This window comes from Halichoerus grypus, chromosome 3 (genome assembly GCF_964656455.1).
Source record: "Halichoerus grypus chromosome 3, mHalGry1.hap1.1, whole genome shotgun sequence".
Classification (NCBI taxonomy): domain Eukaryota; kingdom Metazoa; phylum Chordata; class Mammalia; order Carnivora; family Phocidae; genus Halichoerus; species Halichoerus grypus.
This window is the reverse complement of record NC_135714.1, coordinates 83,756,726-83,775,250: the sequence shown is the minus strand read 5'-3', so window position 1 is coordinate 83,775,250 and position 18,525 is coordinate 83,756,726. Positions and strand designations below refer to the sequence as shown.

General features: G+C 38.6%; 1 protein-coding gene across 4 annotated transcripts in view; it reads left to right on the top strand.

The window, feature by feature from the left end:
• MANBA (mannosidase beta) overlaps positions 1–18,525 on the top strand; it is a 116,530-nt gene that overhangs the window by 83,790 nt on the left and 14,215 nt on the right. For all 4 annotated transcript variants that reach the window (XM_078069014.1, XM_078069015.1, XM_036095814.2 and 1 more), the window contains 2 exons: positions 2,351–2,515; positions 15,477–15,621. In XM_078069014.1, the coding sequence (XP_077925140.1) occupies positions 2,351–2,515; positions 15,477–15,621 (310 nt within the window). The remainder of the gene's footprint in view (positions 1–2,350; positions 2,516–15,476; positions 15,622–18,525) is intronic.

The window sequence follows — 18,525 nt, the reverse complement described above, 5'->3', positions numbered from 1 at the left end:
AGGGTGAGTGTTATAAACTGCTAAACCTTTTTCTTAAATCTATTAGCATTTCTGTTTACCGTCTGACAGTAATGCAATTGCCATGTTTTTGTGAAACGCCTGATGATGTTCAAAGATACTAAACACTGTTTTAAAATAGGGAAAGGTGAAGTTCTGTTCATTATGAACCCTTGATTTAACCATTACCTCTTTTCTGAGCTACATTGCTTAGTTGGGGATTTGAATTAGGTAATTGGGAATATAAAAGAAACCAAAAGAATAACTTTACATAAAACTTAGGTTTCTAGTTAGAGTTTTTTTCATGTACTTAACAAAAATATTAAAATGTCCCTTTCTAGTTTGGGATGCATTACTTCTTTGTAAATGAATCATATTTTCAATAGTCATTATCAGTATTGCACAGTGATTAAAAGCTTGGGCTATGGAATAAACAGATCTGGATTTTAATACGAGAACTGCCGTACAGTAGCTCTATTGCCTTGGACAAATTATTTAATCTTTTTGAATTTTAATGTCCTCATTTGTAAATTGGGTTTAGTAGTAGTAAAATACCTCTGGGGTGGAGAGGGAGAGAGTGCGTGTGTGTGTGTGTGTGTGTATGTGCAGGTATGCGTGTGTGCATGTGATCATGTGTAAAGATTAAGTTAATTTACACATTGAAGCACTTAGCACAGTTCTTGACACATAGCTACAACCCATAAAATGTAAGCTATTATTATGATTAGTACAATCCATTCTAGCCATAGGATTTGTATGAACGTTTTATTTTCTTCAGAGGCATCTAGATTTAAAGAACTAGAGGCTAGAGCTAGACTGTGCCAACTAGCTTAGGGTCTTGGACAAATTACTGAAACTTCTGAACCTTTAGAGATGTGCCTCATCTCTAAAATAGAGTGATAATACCAATTTGTAGAGTTGTCATGAGGATTAAGTGAGGTAATAGTCTTAAAACAATTAGGGCTTTCTTTGGCACTTTGAATTCCTTCTGATAACATTGTTACAGCTGAAATTTATAAGACACTCAAACCATGGCTATCAGAAGTTAGAAAGCTTTCCACATAACAGAAGATCAGGTTTACCAGTTATGGGATACGTTCATATCATTACCAATCAGGGCTGAGAAGCCTGAAGATGTGTTTCAGGCTTTAAAAAGGAAGAAGCACTGAAAGAAAGGAAGCCTGTTGGTAAAGATGTGTACATCTCAAATGTGTACAAGATGACTGTAAATACTAATACCTCTTTTAAATAAGTAACTGAAATAATTAGTTCTCTAAACTGTCTGGTGATAATAGTTTTGGAAAATACGTATAATTTGGAAAAACTTCCACATCAAACATGGGTAATGTACACTACTTACATTTTGGTATAAACAATTTCCTAAAGAATAATTTTTTCCTTTTAAGGTGATTGGTCTGTACATTGCATGATTATAGGGAATTATAAGTCTTATTTTATGAACAGGGATTAATATTTTTAATTTTCAGGGATTTTTGAGGGTGGGGTAGACTGTTTTTCAAAGTCTTTGTATAACCTGGATTAAACTGATGTTTTCAGGTGTAGACAGCAGTTGTCTTATATCTTTCTCAGATGCTAACAGGGCATTAAATCATAGGCCTAGAAGCCAGAATCATTGTCTATTTTTCTGTAAAAGGTATACTACTAACATATGTGTGGTATTTGTTTTTGTTTTTTTACTTTGACCTGATGATAGCTTCTCAAAGAGATGACAGAAAGATCACATAAATTGTACCTGGCTTTACTTAAAAAAGATTTACTGTTAGGGGAAAAGAGCATCATTGTTTGGTTTGTGTCTTCAACTATATCAAAATTAAACATCTGTATATGTCAAATATATTTAGTAGTAATTGAGAAACAAATGAGCAAGTGCTAAGCATTTACTGTCTTAGTAGTCATATCTTATTCCTGTTAAAGAATTGACAGTTTTAACAGAACGCTGATTTCAGGCCATTATTCTTTTGTGACAATTTATTTACTTGAATAAAAGTAAATGACATTTAAATGACATTTAAAAATAAGCACGTGAATGTTCTAAAAACAGGAATAATGTTTTGATAAGATAAGATTTCTGATAGAAATGCCAAAGTGTAACTTCCTAGGTTTGAGTAAGGGAAGGTATAGGTGCCAAATCCTGGTTTTGTGATTCAACTTTGCACAGGGCTACTCTTTCACCAGTAACAAGTATGATGGCAAAAACATCTACCATCTGTGAAATTAGAGTCGCAGCACAAACCCTGAGCTCTTTTCCGTATGCAGAGTACTTTCTGAGTTTGTCAGAAGTGTGTGGAACTCCTAACTTCCCCATTTGTACCTCTTATTCTTTACTCGAAAGGTTTCATCTGAAGAGGACTGGTCTTACAATAGCAAATTTTCACTTCATCGACAACATCATGCAGATGGTAATAATGAAATGCTGCTTCAGATTGGATTTCATTTCAAACTCCCGGAAAGCACAGATACATTACAGACATTCAAAGATACCATTTACCTTACTCAGGTAAGGCATTTTCATTCTGGAGTTCAACTGGTTCCTTCAGTTAACATAGGGGATCATGTAGATTTTGTAAGCCTTACGTGGTGAAAAAATATTCAGGTTTTTATTTCATTGATTGAGGAGTTTATCTTCTTCAAAACAGATGAATGATGACATGTAATACTTGAAATAGTTAATTTTTGGCATTTGTCTCTCTTACAAAGAACAAACAGCTCACAATGTTCTACAGCAAATTGTGCATTAAAATGTTCCCTAGCTCATGATCACTATAAAGTGTCAGTAATTAAGAAAATAGCTTTCCCCAAGGATAAAATGGAATAATGGAACACAGTAGAGTCCAGAAACAGACTTATGTATAATATAATCACTTGATTGATGGCCATGATGCCACTGCGATCCGGTGGGAAAGGATAGTTTTACCAATAGACAGTACAGTGTCAAGTGGGTATCTTTGTAGGAAAATACATGAACTTTGACTCCATATACAAAAATTAATTTGATCAGTGATCAAGGAATCAACTGTGAAAGGTCTCATTTTCATAACCTTGGCAAAGATTTCTTAAACAGGACATAAAAAACATTAACTATAAAAGAAAGTAATGATAAATTGGACTTCATTAAAATTATGGACTTTTGTAAATTAAGACACCATTAAGAGAGATAAAGACAAGCCACAGATTGGGCAACAGTATCTGTAATACATATATCTGATAAAAAGATTTGTATTCAAAATAAAGAACTTCTATGAAGTAATAAGAAAAGGATGTAACCTATTAAAAAATGGACAAAAACCTTGAACAGGCACTTCACCAAAGAAGATATCCAGTGTTCAGTAAATATGTGAAAATGTGTTCAATTTCATTCTCAATCAAGGAAATGCAAAATTAAAATCATGCTAGGGTACCCCTACACTACAAGGTACACAATGTCATTTTAGCACAATGGCTAAAATTAAATAGATTGACAATGCCAACTGTTGGTGAGGATGTGTGACAGCTGGAACTTGTAGGCATTGTTAGTAGGAATAGAAATTTGTTTAATCACTTTGGAAAATTTTATGGCAGTTTCTATCCAAGCTAAACATTTGCTTCCTCTCTGAATCAGCATTTCTACTACAAGCTATGTACCCAAGAAAAATGAGTGCATATGTCTGCCAACAGACCTCTAAAATAATGTTCATACCAGCTTTATTCATAATAGCTCCAAACTGGAAACAGCCTAGATGTTTTTTAACAGAAGAATTTATAAACTATGGTATATTTATGTAATGGAATATTCCATAGCAATACAAAAGAATGAACTGCTGATATCAGCATCAACTTGGATGACTCTCACAAACATTATGTTGAGCAAAAGAAACATTCAAGTTTTAGTTATAGACAAAATGAATGAAGATGATGGAGAGCAAATTGGTGGTAACCACTCTTGTGGAGGGGATAGTGAATTATGGTTAGAAACGGGTATCAGGAAACTCTGTGGAGTGCTAAAAAAGCTTTATATCTTGATCTGGGTGCTGGTTACATGGGTGTATATACATGATAAAATTCACTGAGGCATACAATTAAGATATCTGCATGTTACTTTATGCACCTTACTGGATTTTTTTTAAAGATTTTATTTGTTCATTTGAGAGAGAGAGGGACAGAGAGAGTGCAAGTGAGGGGAGAGGCAGAGGGAGAGGGAGACTGACATGGGGCTCAATCCCAGGACCCGGAGATCACGACCTGAGCCGAAGGCAGACGCTTAACCATCTGAGCCATGAGGCGCCCCTGGATTATTTTTTAAACAGCTCTATTGAGAGATAATTGACATACCATAAAATTCACTCATTTTAAGTGTACAATTAAGTGATTCTTAGAATATTTATTGAGTCATGCAACCGTGACCATAATCCAATTTTAGAACATTTCTGACATCCCCAAAAGATCCTTGTGCCTATTTGCAGTTACTCTCCTTTCTCACCTTCAGCCCCAGGTAAACATTAATCTGCTTTCTGTCTGTATAGATTTTACTTTTCTCAACATTTCTTGTAACTGGACTCATACAATGTGTGATGTTTTGCATCTGGCTTCTTTCACCTAGCGTAATGTTTTTGAAGTTCTTCCATGTTGTAGCATACACCTGTACTTCATTCCTCTTTCTTGCTAAATAGTATTCTGTTGTAATGGATATACCATATTTCATATATCCATTCATCTCTTGATGCACATTTGGATTATTACCAATTTTTGACTATTATGAATAATACTGCTATGAATATTAGCATACAAATCTTTGTGCGCATATCTTCATTTCCTCTGAGTTGAAATACATGCGTGAAATTGCTGAGTTATATGGAATTTATATTTAACTTTGTAAGAAACTATCGAGCTGAATTTTAGGTAATATTTTCTTCTTAATGTTTTCATTTACTCTCTTTATTTGCCAATTTTATTTCATGAACCTGTGAACTACATGCATGCATAAGACTATATTAAAGCCAGGGCTTATTTATCTGATGTTTTTGCCATACTTGTTTCAAGTTCAGAGAGAGAAGGCAGGAGCCTAATCTCAGTCATATGAGTTGATCTGAAATAGATTTGAAGTTTTTGTTAAACATGATCATATTTTAATTTTTGCATCTTAGCACCTAAAAATATACCAATTTTAATCTAAACTCATGCCTACTCTCATCAGTTTTCTCCTGTATAAAAACAAAAAAATCTGGATGGAAGCTGAAGCAGAAAACTCTAAGCCAAAAGAATACTCCTTTTTAGAAGATGATAAACTAATAAAGAAAATTCTAATGTTTTAACCATAAGCTTATCAGTTAGGGAAGTTTTGATGTGTAATTTATGAACTTACCTCATAGAACACAAGTTAAAAGATAAAGTTGATATCTGTCCCTTTTAAAGTATTGAAGTTCATCATTATTAGCTTTTCATAGACAATATTCTATAAAAGAGTCTCAGTTTTGATATATGAAATAGGATGATCCTTATTCGTGTGTGTGTGTGTGTGCGTGTGTGTGTGTGTGCACGCACACGCGGGAACCTTTTCAGCTGTTGTTTTTCATGCTGGCTGTCCTCCTCCCAGCTGTTCATTTTATTACTGTTACTTTATTCTATTTTCTCAAAACGACATTCAGAGAACTGACAAAAATAATTGTTCTTTCTGAACTCGTTAGCATTAGCGGTACATAGTTAGGAGCTGGGTGTACAAGTGGAATTATTTGTTGCTGGGTTTTGTTGGTGATGGCTTTCATATGATAATTTAGCACTGGTGTCTTATCAGGCATTGGCTTGGAATTGGATTGTGTTAGTTGTACCTTAGAACTTTCTAATGTACTAGATGGGATCTGAGATGAAAAAAAAATCAGAATTATGATTTTTTTTTTGTTTTTAGTGTTGAATTTTCTTGACTGAAACATAGACAGGAAATGTTAGAGTAAAACATTCTTTTCCCCCTTGCTACTTTGATTTTAGAACAATTATCTTTGACATGTGCATTAGAAATAAAAACCTTTCTTTGGTCCATTTTTTCTGTTCCTGCTTCCACCCTCTCTTCTTTCTCTTGTTGTTGTCAGACTGTTCTGAAGTGCCTGCTTGGGTACCACTTCTTAAGACGGTCTATAGAGCAATTTTTTGCAACTTTCAGAAAAATCTTGGCTGAGAAAGCTGTGCAGTAAGTTTCTTCACATTTAGATCTTTTCTTATCTTCTCCTTATCTTACAACAGCAAAAGTATCCTCGGTTTTTACTTCTTTAATTCTTCTAATATTCCAAAATAATCTTGCCTCACCTTTCATTTTCCTACCTTATCCTGTTATACTGTATTCCAAATAGCCTACTTACCTAGGCACGCTCTCTTAAGCTATGTTGCACAGGCTCACTGCTTAGTCCGAGGACTGTCTAAACTAACACATCTAAACTTGATCAATTTAACTCTGCCAGTAGGCCTCTTACTAGCCACTTAGGAAGCTGGGCTATTGACAATCTTTACTAACCCCTTAGCTTATAGCTCCCTCTAGTGCCTTCATTTATTCTTCACATATTTATTAAGCACGTAGTCAGGGCTAGATGCTTGGGGATGTCCTTAAGAGATTCATATTCTTTAGGGGTCCATTTTATCTTCCTATGTTGCGTGTAACTTGATCACAAGAACAAAAAAAAAAAAAAAAAGGAAGACTATGTTGTAGGCCCAGGTGTTGATGATACTTGCTACCTTGGAACAATTATTTGTTTGGTAAGCAGCACTGAGATTTGATAGAAGATCCAGGCTATGCTGAGCTTTTAAGATGGATGGGGTCAGTAAAAGAGAGGAGTGATTAATAGAGTACATTACATACTAATATATATATATGCAACATGTAATTTAGCAGTCAAGAAGACAGTCAGCATTCTTTGCGTGTCTACCAAATGCCTCGCCCTGGGCCATGAGATGTGTTGTATATCTTCTTACATAATTCTAACAACACCTCCAGACATCTATGTTACTGTTTTCATTTTATATTTGAGTAAACAGGCTCAGAAAGGTTAAGTATTTTCCCAAGTTCTCAGGCAATGAATGGAGCAAGTTTCTGCCTTTTAAACTACAATATTATGTCCTTTCACAATTGAGATAAGGGAAATTCTATAACTACTGAGGTGTTTGGTTGAATTTTAACATCAATTTGCAGCACTTAAATAAAGCAGACATCAGAAATTTGGCACATTAAAAGAGGCCTTATTGGAACAATAGAGAAAATCAACAAAGCCAAAAAGTTAGTTCTTTGAAATGATCAACAAAATTGAAAAAACTGTAGCTAGATTGGCCAAGAAAAAAAAAAGAGAGAAGATTCCAATTACTAAATCAGGAATGAAAGAGGGAGCACTACTGCTGACCTCAAATAAATAAAAAGGGTGATTAGAGAATACTGTAAATAATTGTATGACAGTAAGTCATTTAACCTAGACAAAATGGCAAAAAGACACAAATAATGAAAACTGACTCAAGAAGAAATAGAAAATCTAAGTAGATCTATCACAACTAAAGAGATTGAGTTAGTAATCAAAGAATTGTCCTCTACAAAGATGGCTTCGCTAGTGAATTCTAAACAATATTGAAAGAAGAATTAGCACCATCTTTCACAAATTTGTCCCCCCAAAAAAGGAGAGGGGGAAAACACTTCCTAACTCATTCTGTGAAATCATTTTTATTCTGATACTAAAACCAGACAGAGACATATAAGAAAAGCAAACCAGAGACTAATATCTTCTATGAATATAGAAAGAAAGAAATCTTCAACAAAATACTAACAATCCAAATCCAGCAGCATATAAAAAGGTTTATAAACTATAATCAAGTGGGATTTATCCCAGGATGTAAGATTGGTTCAACCTATGAAAGTCAATCAATGTAATACACCGTATTAATAGAATAAAGGAAAAATAACTACACGATCATTTCAGTAGATGAAGAAAAAAATTTCAACAAGCCAGGACAAGGAGGGACTTCCTCAACCTGATAAGAGCACCTATGAAGAACCTAAACCTAATATCACGTTAAATAGTGAAAAAAAACCAGAACATTTTCTCCCTAAGATCAGGAACAAGACAAGGATGCCTGCTCTTGCCACTTCTAGTCAACACTGTGCTGGAGATTCTAGTCAAAACAGTTAGGCAAGGAAATAAAATAAAAGGCATCCAAATTGGAAAGGAAGAAGTAACACTATCTCTGTCTGCAGATGACATGATCTTATATATAGAAAAGCTTTAAAAATCCACCTAAAAAACCTATGAGAGCTAGTAAGTTAATTATTATAATGACTATATATAATTATATAGTTATATATATATATATTATATATATATATATATTAGAATATATAATTCTATATATAGAGAATGAATAAACAAAATGTGTTCCACTTACATGAAATGTCCAGAATAGGCAAATCCATAGAGACAGAAAGTACATGAGTGGTTTCCAGATGCAGAGGAGAAGGGAGAATGAGGAGCTGCTGTTAACCAGGACAGTACAGTGTTTCCTTTTGGGGTGACAACATTCTGGAATTAGGTAGTGGAGAGAGTACACAACCTGTGATAATACTAAAAGCCAACAAATTGGAAGCTATAAGGGTGAATTGTATGGTATGAATTATATCAGTTGAAACATGGCTTTATTGGAAATTCTTATTGTCAGGATAATTTTAAGTAAATGAAGAATATAAATTACATTCTGTCAGGAGAGCTTAGTCACATGGCTTACCCCTAGTTCCAACGGTAAGGGATGTGATTCTGGAGGATGGAGCCCACCTATAACTCTGTGACTCTGGAGGACAGGGGAAATGGGTTTTTGTAAACAGCTAGCAATCTCCATCACAGTGGCAAAGCTGGAACCTAGGTCTTGTATCCTGGTCCAATTTCTTTTTACCCTACCATCTGTTTCTCCAAGGAGACTGATTTCATAAGTGTAATCAAGCAAGCTGCTGAAAATAGACTTTTTTGAAACTAAAATAAGATTTGTCTGCTAACAGTGGGACTGAGGAGCCTAGGAAATGACTAAGCATTTATCCTTCTTATATGTAAAGATTGTCCTCTTTAGGGAAGGATGCATGAGTGTATAAATACAGGTACAATTTTTAAAGGGAAAGAGGCAGTTCCAGACATTTTCCAGGGAAGTGGGATTGTACAACAACCCTTTAGGAAGGATAGTGGGCAGTGGCCTTCTGCACTTTTATGAACAAAGGCGTCATTCGTTAGCCCTTGCTGGCACCTACTGGTTCGGGTAAACCCAGATCCATGATATTGGCACGTGGCACCATCTGTCTGTGGAGTGTACTGCACTATGCTAGAGACCAGAGCACTCAAGAGTCTTGATTATCCTCCTTCACACTAAGTTCAGCTATGATAGGCCACTAGTTAGGGCTTGCCTAGTGTCCTTTTCCTTTCATTGCTAGCAAGGGGTAGGAATTCTGCATGTATGTAAAAAAAAATTTTAAGTTTAAAAATTCTAAAAGATTATTAACATTTATCTATTAAACCAGAAAAGATAAATTACAGCGAGAAGATTGTTAGAACAGATATACAAAAATAAAGATATCTTGCAAGTAGTTCTGAAAATTGAAATAGAGATTGAAAACTCAAATGTTTCTGGGGGCTAGGAAGGTAATTTAAATGGATAGGAGTATGATTATTGGGAATTGTGACAAAATGGAACATATAGGCCAGGACTTAAGACATTAAACAATATCCAAACAAGAAACAAAAAAAAGACCACCAACCTCAAAAAAACCAAAAAACACCCACCTCTGTGGGCCAGTTAAAATCTGTGTGGGGCATCCCAATCAAAATACCAATGGCATTTTTCAAAGTGCTTGAACAAACAATCCTAAAATCTGTATGGAATCAGAAAAGACCCCGAATCACCAAGGAAATGTTGAAAAAGAAAAACAAAGCTGGGGGCATCACGTTACCTGATTTCAAGCTATATTACAAAGCTGTGATCACCAAGACAGCATGGTCCTGGCACAAAAACATACACACAGACCAATGGAACAGAATAGAGAGCCCCGATATGGACCCTCAACTCTATGGTCAAATAATCTTCGACAAAGCAGGAAAAAATATGCAATGGAAAAAAGACAGTCTCTTCAATAAATGATGCTGGGAAAATTGGACAGCTATATACAGAAGAATGAAACTCGACCATTCTCTTATACCATACACAAAAATAAACTCAAAATGGATGAAAGACCTCAATATGAGACAGGAATCCATCAAAATCCTAGAGGAGAACATAGGCAGTAACCTCTTCGACATCGGCCACAGCAACTTCTTTCGAGACACGTCTCCAAAGGCAAAGGAAACAAAAGCGAAAATGAACTTTTGGGACTTCATCAAGATAAAAAACTTCTGCACAGCAAAGGAAACAGTCAACAAAACAGAGAGGCAACCCACAGAATGGGAGAAGATATTTGCAAATTACATTACAGACAAAGGGCTGATATCCAAGATCTATAGGGAACTTCTCAAACTCAATACCCAATAAACAAATAATCAAGTCAAAAAATGGGCAGAAGACATGAACAGACACTTCTCTGAAGAAGACATACAAATGGCTAACAGACACATGAAAAAATGTTCATCATCATTAGCCATCAGGGAAATTCAAATCAAAACCACATCGAGATACCCCCTTACACCAGTTAGAACGGCAAAAATTGACAAGGCAAGAAACAACAAATGTTGGAGAGGTTGTGGAGAAAGGGGAACCCTCTTACACTGTTGGTGGGAATACAGCCACTTTGGAAAACAATGTGGAGGTTCCTCAAAAAATTAAAAATAGAGCTACCCTATGACCCAGCAATTGCACTACTGGGTATTTACCCAAAGACATAGATGTAGTGAAAAGAAGGGCCATATGCTCCCCAATGCTCAACTGTGGAAAGAGCCGAGATGCCCTTCAACAGATGAATGGATAAAGAAGATGTGGTCCATATATACAATGGAATATTACTCAGCCATCAGAAAGGATGGATACCCGACTTTTGCATCAACATGGATGGGACTGGAGGAGATTATGCTAAGTGAAGTAAGTCAAGCAGAGAAAATCAATTATCATATGGTTTCACTTATTTGTGGAACATAAGGAATAGCATGGAGGACATTAGGAGAAGGAAGGGAAAAATGAAGAGGGGGAATTGGAGGGGGAGACGAACCATGAGAAACTGTGGACTCCGAGAAACAAACTGAGGGTTTTATAGGGGAGGGGGGTGGGGGGATGGGTGAGCCCGGTGATGGGTATTAAGGAGGGCACGTATTGCATGGAGCACTGGGTATTATATGCAAACAATGAATCATGGAACACTACATCAAAAACTAATGATGTACTGTATGGTGACTAACATAACATAATAAAAAAAAGTCTTTGTGGGGCAAAGTTCAGTCTGGAGGCCACCAGTTTATAGCAGCCTCTTTTTTTTTTTTTTTTTTAAAGATTTTATTTATTTATTTGACAGAGACAGAGATAGCGAGAGCAGGAACACAAGCAGGGGGAGTGGGAGAGAGAGAAACAGGCTTCCTGCCGGGCAGGGAGCCTGATGTGGGACTCGATCCCAGGACCCTGGGATCATGACCTGAGCCGAAGGCAGACGCTTAACGACTGAGCCACCCAGGCGCCCCTATAGCTACCTCTTGACTGGAACCTAAAATAGCAATATGCAGCAAGGAGTTTAACATTTTTCATCTATTATTACCAAAAGAAGCAACACAAGAACATAAAATGTTCTTAGCTCTTGCGTTGAAAGAAAAAACTGGAAATCATTCAAATGCCTAATAATTGGAGAATGATGAATCACACTGTGGTATAACTGTATAACCATTTAAAGCACAGAGATGCTAGCAAGTTCCAGGGCATGGAAATATACATATGTGAAAACTAAGTGAGAATAGAACACTAAATGTATATGCTACAATATGTGTTCACAAAGATTGGAAAAGAATTTGGAGCAATGTAAATAATTCGATGCTCATGAGATCTTTTTTTTTTCCTGAAAAGAAACTTACATGAAGAAAAAGAAAATGCAGGTCACCTCTACCAAGGCCATCAGTAAAATATCTAGTTGTCCTCTGGATTAGATCCAGCTAAGCACAAGCATGACTATTTAATAGGTTATGGCTTTGTCCTAGAAGTTTTCATTTTTGCCTGAAAGAGATAACTTAATTTCCTACTGTGGTATACATTGATATTTTGTTCCCTCAGAATTCTGTTTTTACTTTTTTCCTATTTACCCTACTTTATAAATGTGGATCCAAGGAAAGTGATTCCAGTCCCAAGCTTCATGAATGACACCCCTCCTTCCATACCACTCATGAGTTGACACTGAACCAAGTCTCTGGGGTAATAACAGAATGTTGCAGGTTCTTTGGCTTCTTTGGTATATCAGGAATTGCCCAGACTTCGGGGGTACTTCAGGTACTGGGAGTTCCAGAATTGTGGGCTGGCACCAAAAGTGGATTGTCCATGGTGGTTGCCATTCGATGCCCATGCTTGGCTGGACCAGCAGTTTCTAGAATATCTGGTGACTAGAACCCCTCTCCTCCTATTGTTACTCACCAGTCTGATGAGGACTTCCTCAGCTTCTCCTCTCATGATCACTCCACACACAGTCTATAAAGCAATGGCTGTTTTTCAGGACTCTCTGGATGAGAACTGAGATTTCCTCTTGTTCGGGGTCTTGGGTGTGGGTCCTGAGGAGGCAGAGACTGCGGCTGGCTCGATTTTGTGCACATAGGCCAAATTTAGGTTGGTTGGTGGGGCTATTATATGGAGGCTCAGGGTGATATAAATGAGTTCAGAGATCAAATCTTTTTAACAACTATAAAGGTTACTTTCCGTGCTGATGTAAGGTAAAGATCTCTAGTGGGCATGGATGATGCTGCCCTAGAATCTGTTTCTACTGAGATTTCTACTTTTGGACTGCTTCATCTTCACTGAATTTTCTAGAAGTTGCTCCACAGCACTGATTTTGTACCGTAACTCAACATACGTGAATGCTTACAAAGGGACTTAATTTCTCTGTGCCTACGTATCCAGGCCTAGAAGTAGGTAAATCTCTCTCTCTCTCTCTCTTTTTCTTTTTTAGTTCAGACAAGATTGGTATTTTTACAAGGAACTTGGCTGGAAATTTCTGAGTATAATTGCAGATTGGCTTGACTGACAGATCAAATTTCATAGGTCTGTTTTTCTATTTCATTCCCTCTGACTTAGTGTTGGGACTAAATACATGCAGATTGTATCCTGTGGTCATTTTCAGTTGGCACAATTTCCACTCCGTCTGTGAGATTCTTTCTTTAGAGTGTATTCACTGCTCTCATTGCTGTGGTCCCAGTGGTCTGGTTCCTGAATGAGGACATTTCTTTATCTGCTCACAGCTGATATCATCTCTTGCTGGGATGGTTTTCATAGCTTTCTGAATGGTCGCCCTAAGCCCACTGGAGGCACCTCCCCCACCCCGGTGCCTCCATTTCTTCTTTTGGTCAGCAGTATCTTCTTTTGGAATGCAAATCTGGTCCCTTCACCCATTGAGCTTAAAAGCTTTCTGTGACTTCCAGTAGCCTCTAGGACACACACCAAAACCTTCCCAGGTCTGGTCCCTGCATCTCACTGGCCTCCCTTCCATTGTTCCTGGCTCTCTGTGCCTTTTAGTTCTTCGCCTGTGAATTCTCTGCTCAACACACATGTCCTCTCCGGCTGCCAGGTTCTGCCCTCTCTCCTTGTCTCTTTCCTCTTCTTTGAGACTAATCATCATTCCTCGGCTAGGCCTATTTCCCCTACTATCTACACTCGTAACATTGCTCACTCCTCCTTCTTAGCACTTACTACTGTTTAAAGTTTACATTTATTTGCGTGACTCTTTGATTAAGTCCTGTGTTCTACACAAGCCAATAAGCTCCATGAGGGTGGGCTCCTGTATTTTTTTGCTGGGAGAGGGGTGGACCATTACCAGCATGTAACACATACTGTAGGTGCTTGCTAAATCTTTATTGAATGACCATGATTTCTTCTTGCTTCATCCTTCTGGAATTTTGTGGCCCCACCTCATATAAGTCATACCTTCACCTATGATTATCTCACTAGCCAGCCTAACCCTATTTAAAGGTTCTACCTTTATCTGAGCTCTTCCAGCTTTTAGGAAAGCATCTGGGCTTAGTCTTCAAGAGACCTTATCTGCATCCTTCTTTTCCTTCCTCTGTTAAAATCCAGGCCCCACTCTAATGAGGAGTCCTTGCAGCTCTGACCGTCTCTGCAGGTTCTCCTTGGTGACCTCTCCAAATGAGCCTAAGAACCTCTCACTCATGAGCCTCTCTAAGTTAAAAGCATGAGATAACAGGGGTGCCTGGGTGGTGCAGCTGGTTGGGCCTCCCACTCTTGGTTTCAGCTCAGGTCATGATCTCAGGGTGGTGGAATCGAGCCCTGCATCAGGCTCTGTGCTCAGTGAGGAGTCTGCTTAGGACTCCTCTCTCTCTCCCCCTGGCTTGTGCTCTCTAAAATAAAATAAATAAAATCTTTTTAAAAAGTACGTGATAACAGCAGCAATGAAAGAGTGATTTTTCAATGATGTTGCCAATAATTAAGAGTCCTGCATAAAGTTCTTTAATGCCTCTTCAATAGGAACTAAATTCACTTGTCTCATTGCTGCAATTTACCATCTGTTCTGCTATAATGAAGGAATTACATCCATAAGAAATTTTTCATTATCAGAAGTCATGATATAAGAACAGTTGCTTGAGTAGAAAAAAGGGGTTGGGGAGGGCACCTGGGTGTCTCAGATGGTTAAGCATCTGCCTTCAGCTCAGGTTGTAATCCTGGGGTTCTGGGATGGAGCCCCATGTCTGGCTCCCAGCTCAGCAGGGGATCTGCTTCTCCCTCTGCCTCTGCCTCTCTCCCCTGATCATGCTCTCTCTCTCTGTCTCTCTCTCTCAAATGAATAAATAAAATCTTGAAAAAAGAAAAAAGAGAAAAGGGGTTAGGGATTGGACAGTGTAAGACTCATAATAATGTTATTTTTCCTGTAGAATTTTTTTCTAATTCAACTTTTTTCTTCAGTAGCTATAAATATATTTGTAAAACCCATCACCACAAAAAAATTTAGTGTTTGACTACATATACCATTTACTCTGGAATAATAGTCTGCTTTCCATCATCGCCTACACTATCATTAGCAAGGAACCTTTCATACCATCCTATTTCCTCGATCACCCATTGTTACAATAAAGGAAACACTAAGACTCCCAAATAAATCAGCTGTTATAGACAACCCTTCTGTCACACTGAGGGGCTAGTTACAGATCTAGTATAATAATGGTAGACATAATGCTAATCAGATTCCCTAATTTATCCAACCTAATTTTAAAAAACACCCTCAAGCCTGCAATTTTCTCAGATCTACACACTTACGTCAAACAATAACACGTGTGCTTCGATGTTGTCCCCCGAATCAGGTGATGCAGGCCCAGTGTGTCAAAATAGAGACTGAATTCTACCGCCGCAGTCGCAGCGAGATAGTGGATGCGCAAGGCTACACCATGGGAGCACTTTATTGGCAGCTGAATGACATCTGGCAGGCTCCTTCCTGGGCTTCTCTAGGTAAGTGTTGCAGCATTCTTTGTGTCTGTGAGAGAAAGCAACTCCGGTGCGGAGACGCACTGAGAAAGCACGGAGCCTGAGGGGTCAGACTAATCGGGGTAGACCCCAGCGCAGTGGAGGGGTTCCTCCTGCAGCCCGTGAACTGCGGCCGCCCCGCCCACCTTCTTGGTCACTCCGGGAGCCTTCGCGGCAGCCTTGTTCGAGTTCGGGGCTGTGCAGAGTCACAAAAGCCGGCTAATGAAGGGGGTAGATTCATGCATGAAGGTCTCAGCCATGTGTCTTACAATGATTGCTTAAAATTTTGAATTTAATTAGGAGGAATTTCCAGGCAAAAGAAGCATTTATGTAAGCTTCTTCCTCGGAAGAATTCAGCCAAGTGGAAGGCTGGCCCAGCTGAATGTTAAAATGTCCTTTTCCCGGATTCCCCTCTAGGTCCATAAGGTCATCTTTATTTTTGCCCTATTTATCTGTTGGGGGGAAACGTGGTGGAGTCAGAAATCCACGTAGGAGGGGTTAGCAGTTGCACCAGTTCCGTTGGCAACAGGGAGATGACTGGCATGGTGCCTGCAGTTTGAATTATTCTATTTTGATATATTTTTAAAAATCAAGGAGTAATAATGAATCTTTGGTGTTCACTAATGGTGGTTTGAAAAGAAATTCAGTTAATAATGTACACAAGAATTTGGGGCCAAAACTGAGGCAAGGCCATACAATAAAAAGCCCCTTTGCTGGGTGAGGCTCTTAAACTAGCTGTGAATGCAAATCCAAAGGAGTCCATTCCCCGCATGCTTTGATTAGTGTGCCGAGTCACCTCTGACCAAACTGTTTATCAACACCAACCAGATAAAGAGTATTGGATGAGAATCAGGGGTAGCCTGGGGAGAGTTGCCTTTCTGGGAAGCTTAAAACTGGACAAAGAGATACTGTTCAGGGACACTTGGACCCTGACCCTGCCTTCTTGTACGTGGATGAGGTCGTGGACTCCTGAAGCAGAGTTTGGTTCGAGAATGGGGAGAGCCCAGTCTTTGTTAATCTTCCCTTAAATGACTGTATTGCAAATTATTTTAATGAGTTCTTTAGAAAGGGTGAGTAAACCCAGGAACCAGGAGTATGATGGCAGAGCAAGAATTTGTTTTCTAAAGTCTCGCAGGACAGTGCCTCCGTGGAGAGGATCACCATCTTCTTGTACCTGGTACAGAAAACAGGTGCCAGGGAGGAGTTGTGACAAGGTATGCCATGTCTGCTCCTGGTCTGGACAGCCTCACAGCGTCTGTTTAACTCTGTGTCATTGGTTTAATGAATCTGCTGCTTATAGTGTGTGCCGGTGAGGGTGGGGGAAGGCATGTGTCAGCTCGTATCTGAAATGGTGATCCTTTAAAGGGATCATAGCCGCTTGGAATCTATAGATTCTTACACATTTCCTTTTAAAAAATTAGTCTCATTTTTAGTTATAATTTTGCAAATACAGAAATCCACCTGGGCATTTTATTTTGCTTGGCTCATAAGCTTGGACAGGCACAGAGCTAACGGAAAGGCCAGAAATCCCACAGCATTTTTAGCTGGCTATGCAGGATATTATATTGGTAGCTATATTGTCACTGATGAGTAACTAGTGTGTGTCCCAGTGAGACCTTGTGCTTCAATTGCTGTCCTCCTGTGTTCTGTGTGTGGCCATGAAGCTGGAACCATGCATATGAAGTCTCTTCTGTAATGGATACCACACGAGAGTCTGTAAGTTACCTCAGGTCTGAGCCACCTTCCACTTACGAGAAAACTTTCCAAATACAGTTGATGTTTGAACAACATGAGGTTGAACCGTGCAGGTCCATGAAGATGCAGATTTTTTGGGTAAAGACAGTACAGTACTGTAAATGTATTTTGTCTTCCTTCTGACTTTCTTAATAACATTTGCTTTTCTCTAGCTTGCTTTATTGTAAGGATACAGTATATAATACATATAACATATAAAATCTGTGTCAATTGACCACTTATGTTATCAGTAAGGCTTGGTCAACAGTAAGCTATTAGTTAAGTTCTGAGGGAGTCAGCAGTTACCTGTGGATTTTGGACTGCACAGGGGTTGGTGCCCCGAACCCCATGTTGTTCAAGGTCAACTTTGTAAGTTCGAGTTCATTTTATAGATCTAATATGAAAGGCCTCTCCACCCCTCCCTGCTTGTTGTTTTTAAGGGGAAATATTAGGAGTTGCAGTTGAAGCACTGAGAGTTGAAATTTTGGAAAGCCAGAAGAAATTGGTTCTCTCTGAACTTCAAACCACATTTCTCCATCTCAGCAGCTTGCACTGTGAATTCTGGACATGATCCTCCCCCCCAACACACACTCCCTCGCCCCTCCTCCACCCTTTCCCCCTCCCCACCATCTCTCTGGAAGTTGTTCATTGGTGCAGTGCTCTGTGGGAAAGAGCTTTTTGGAATAGAGGCATGGTGACACGTTTTTTAGTTTGGGGGTTTAGCATCCTGGACATGCCAACAGGGCACAGAATTCATAGGTTCTCAAAAGCTTCTTTTTTTTTTTTTTTTTTTTAAAGATTTTATTTATTTATCTGAGAGAGAGAATGGGAGACAGAGAGCATGAGAGGGGGAGGATCAGAGGGAGAAGCAGACTCCCCGCTGAGCAGGGAGCCCGATGTGGGACTCGATCCCGGGACTCTAGGATCATGACCTGAGCCGAAGGCAGTTGCTTAACCAACTGAGACACCCAGGCGCCCCGGTTCTCAAAAGCTTCTAATTGTATCAGGGCAACTGTCATTAACTGTCATCTGTTTGGATGTTCTCCTCGAGTCTGCACTTGCCAGTGGCATTTGTGATAATGGTTGTTTTATTTCACTCAGAGGCTTTTGTACTTATGGGAAAAGGAAGGAGACTTTGAGTTCTAAATAACTCTT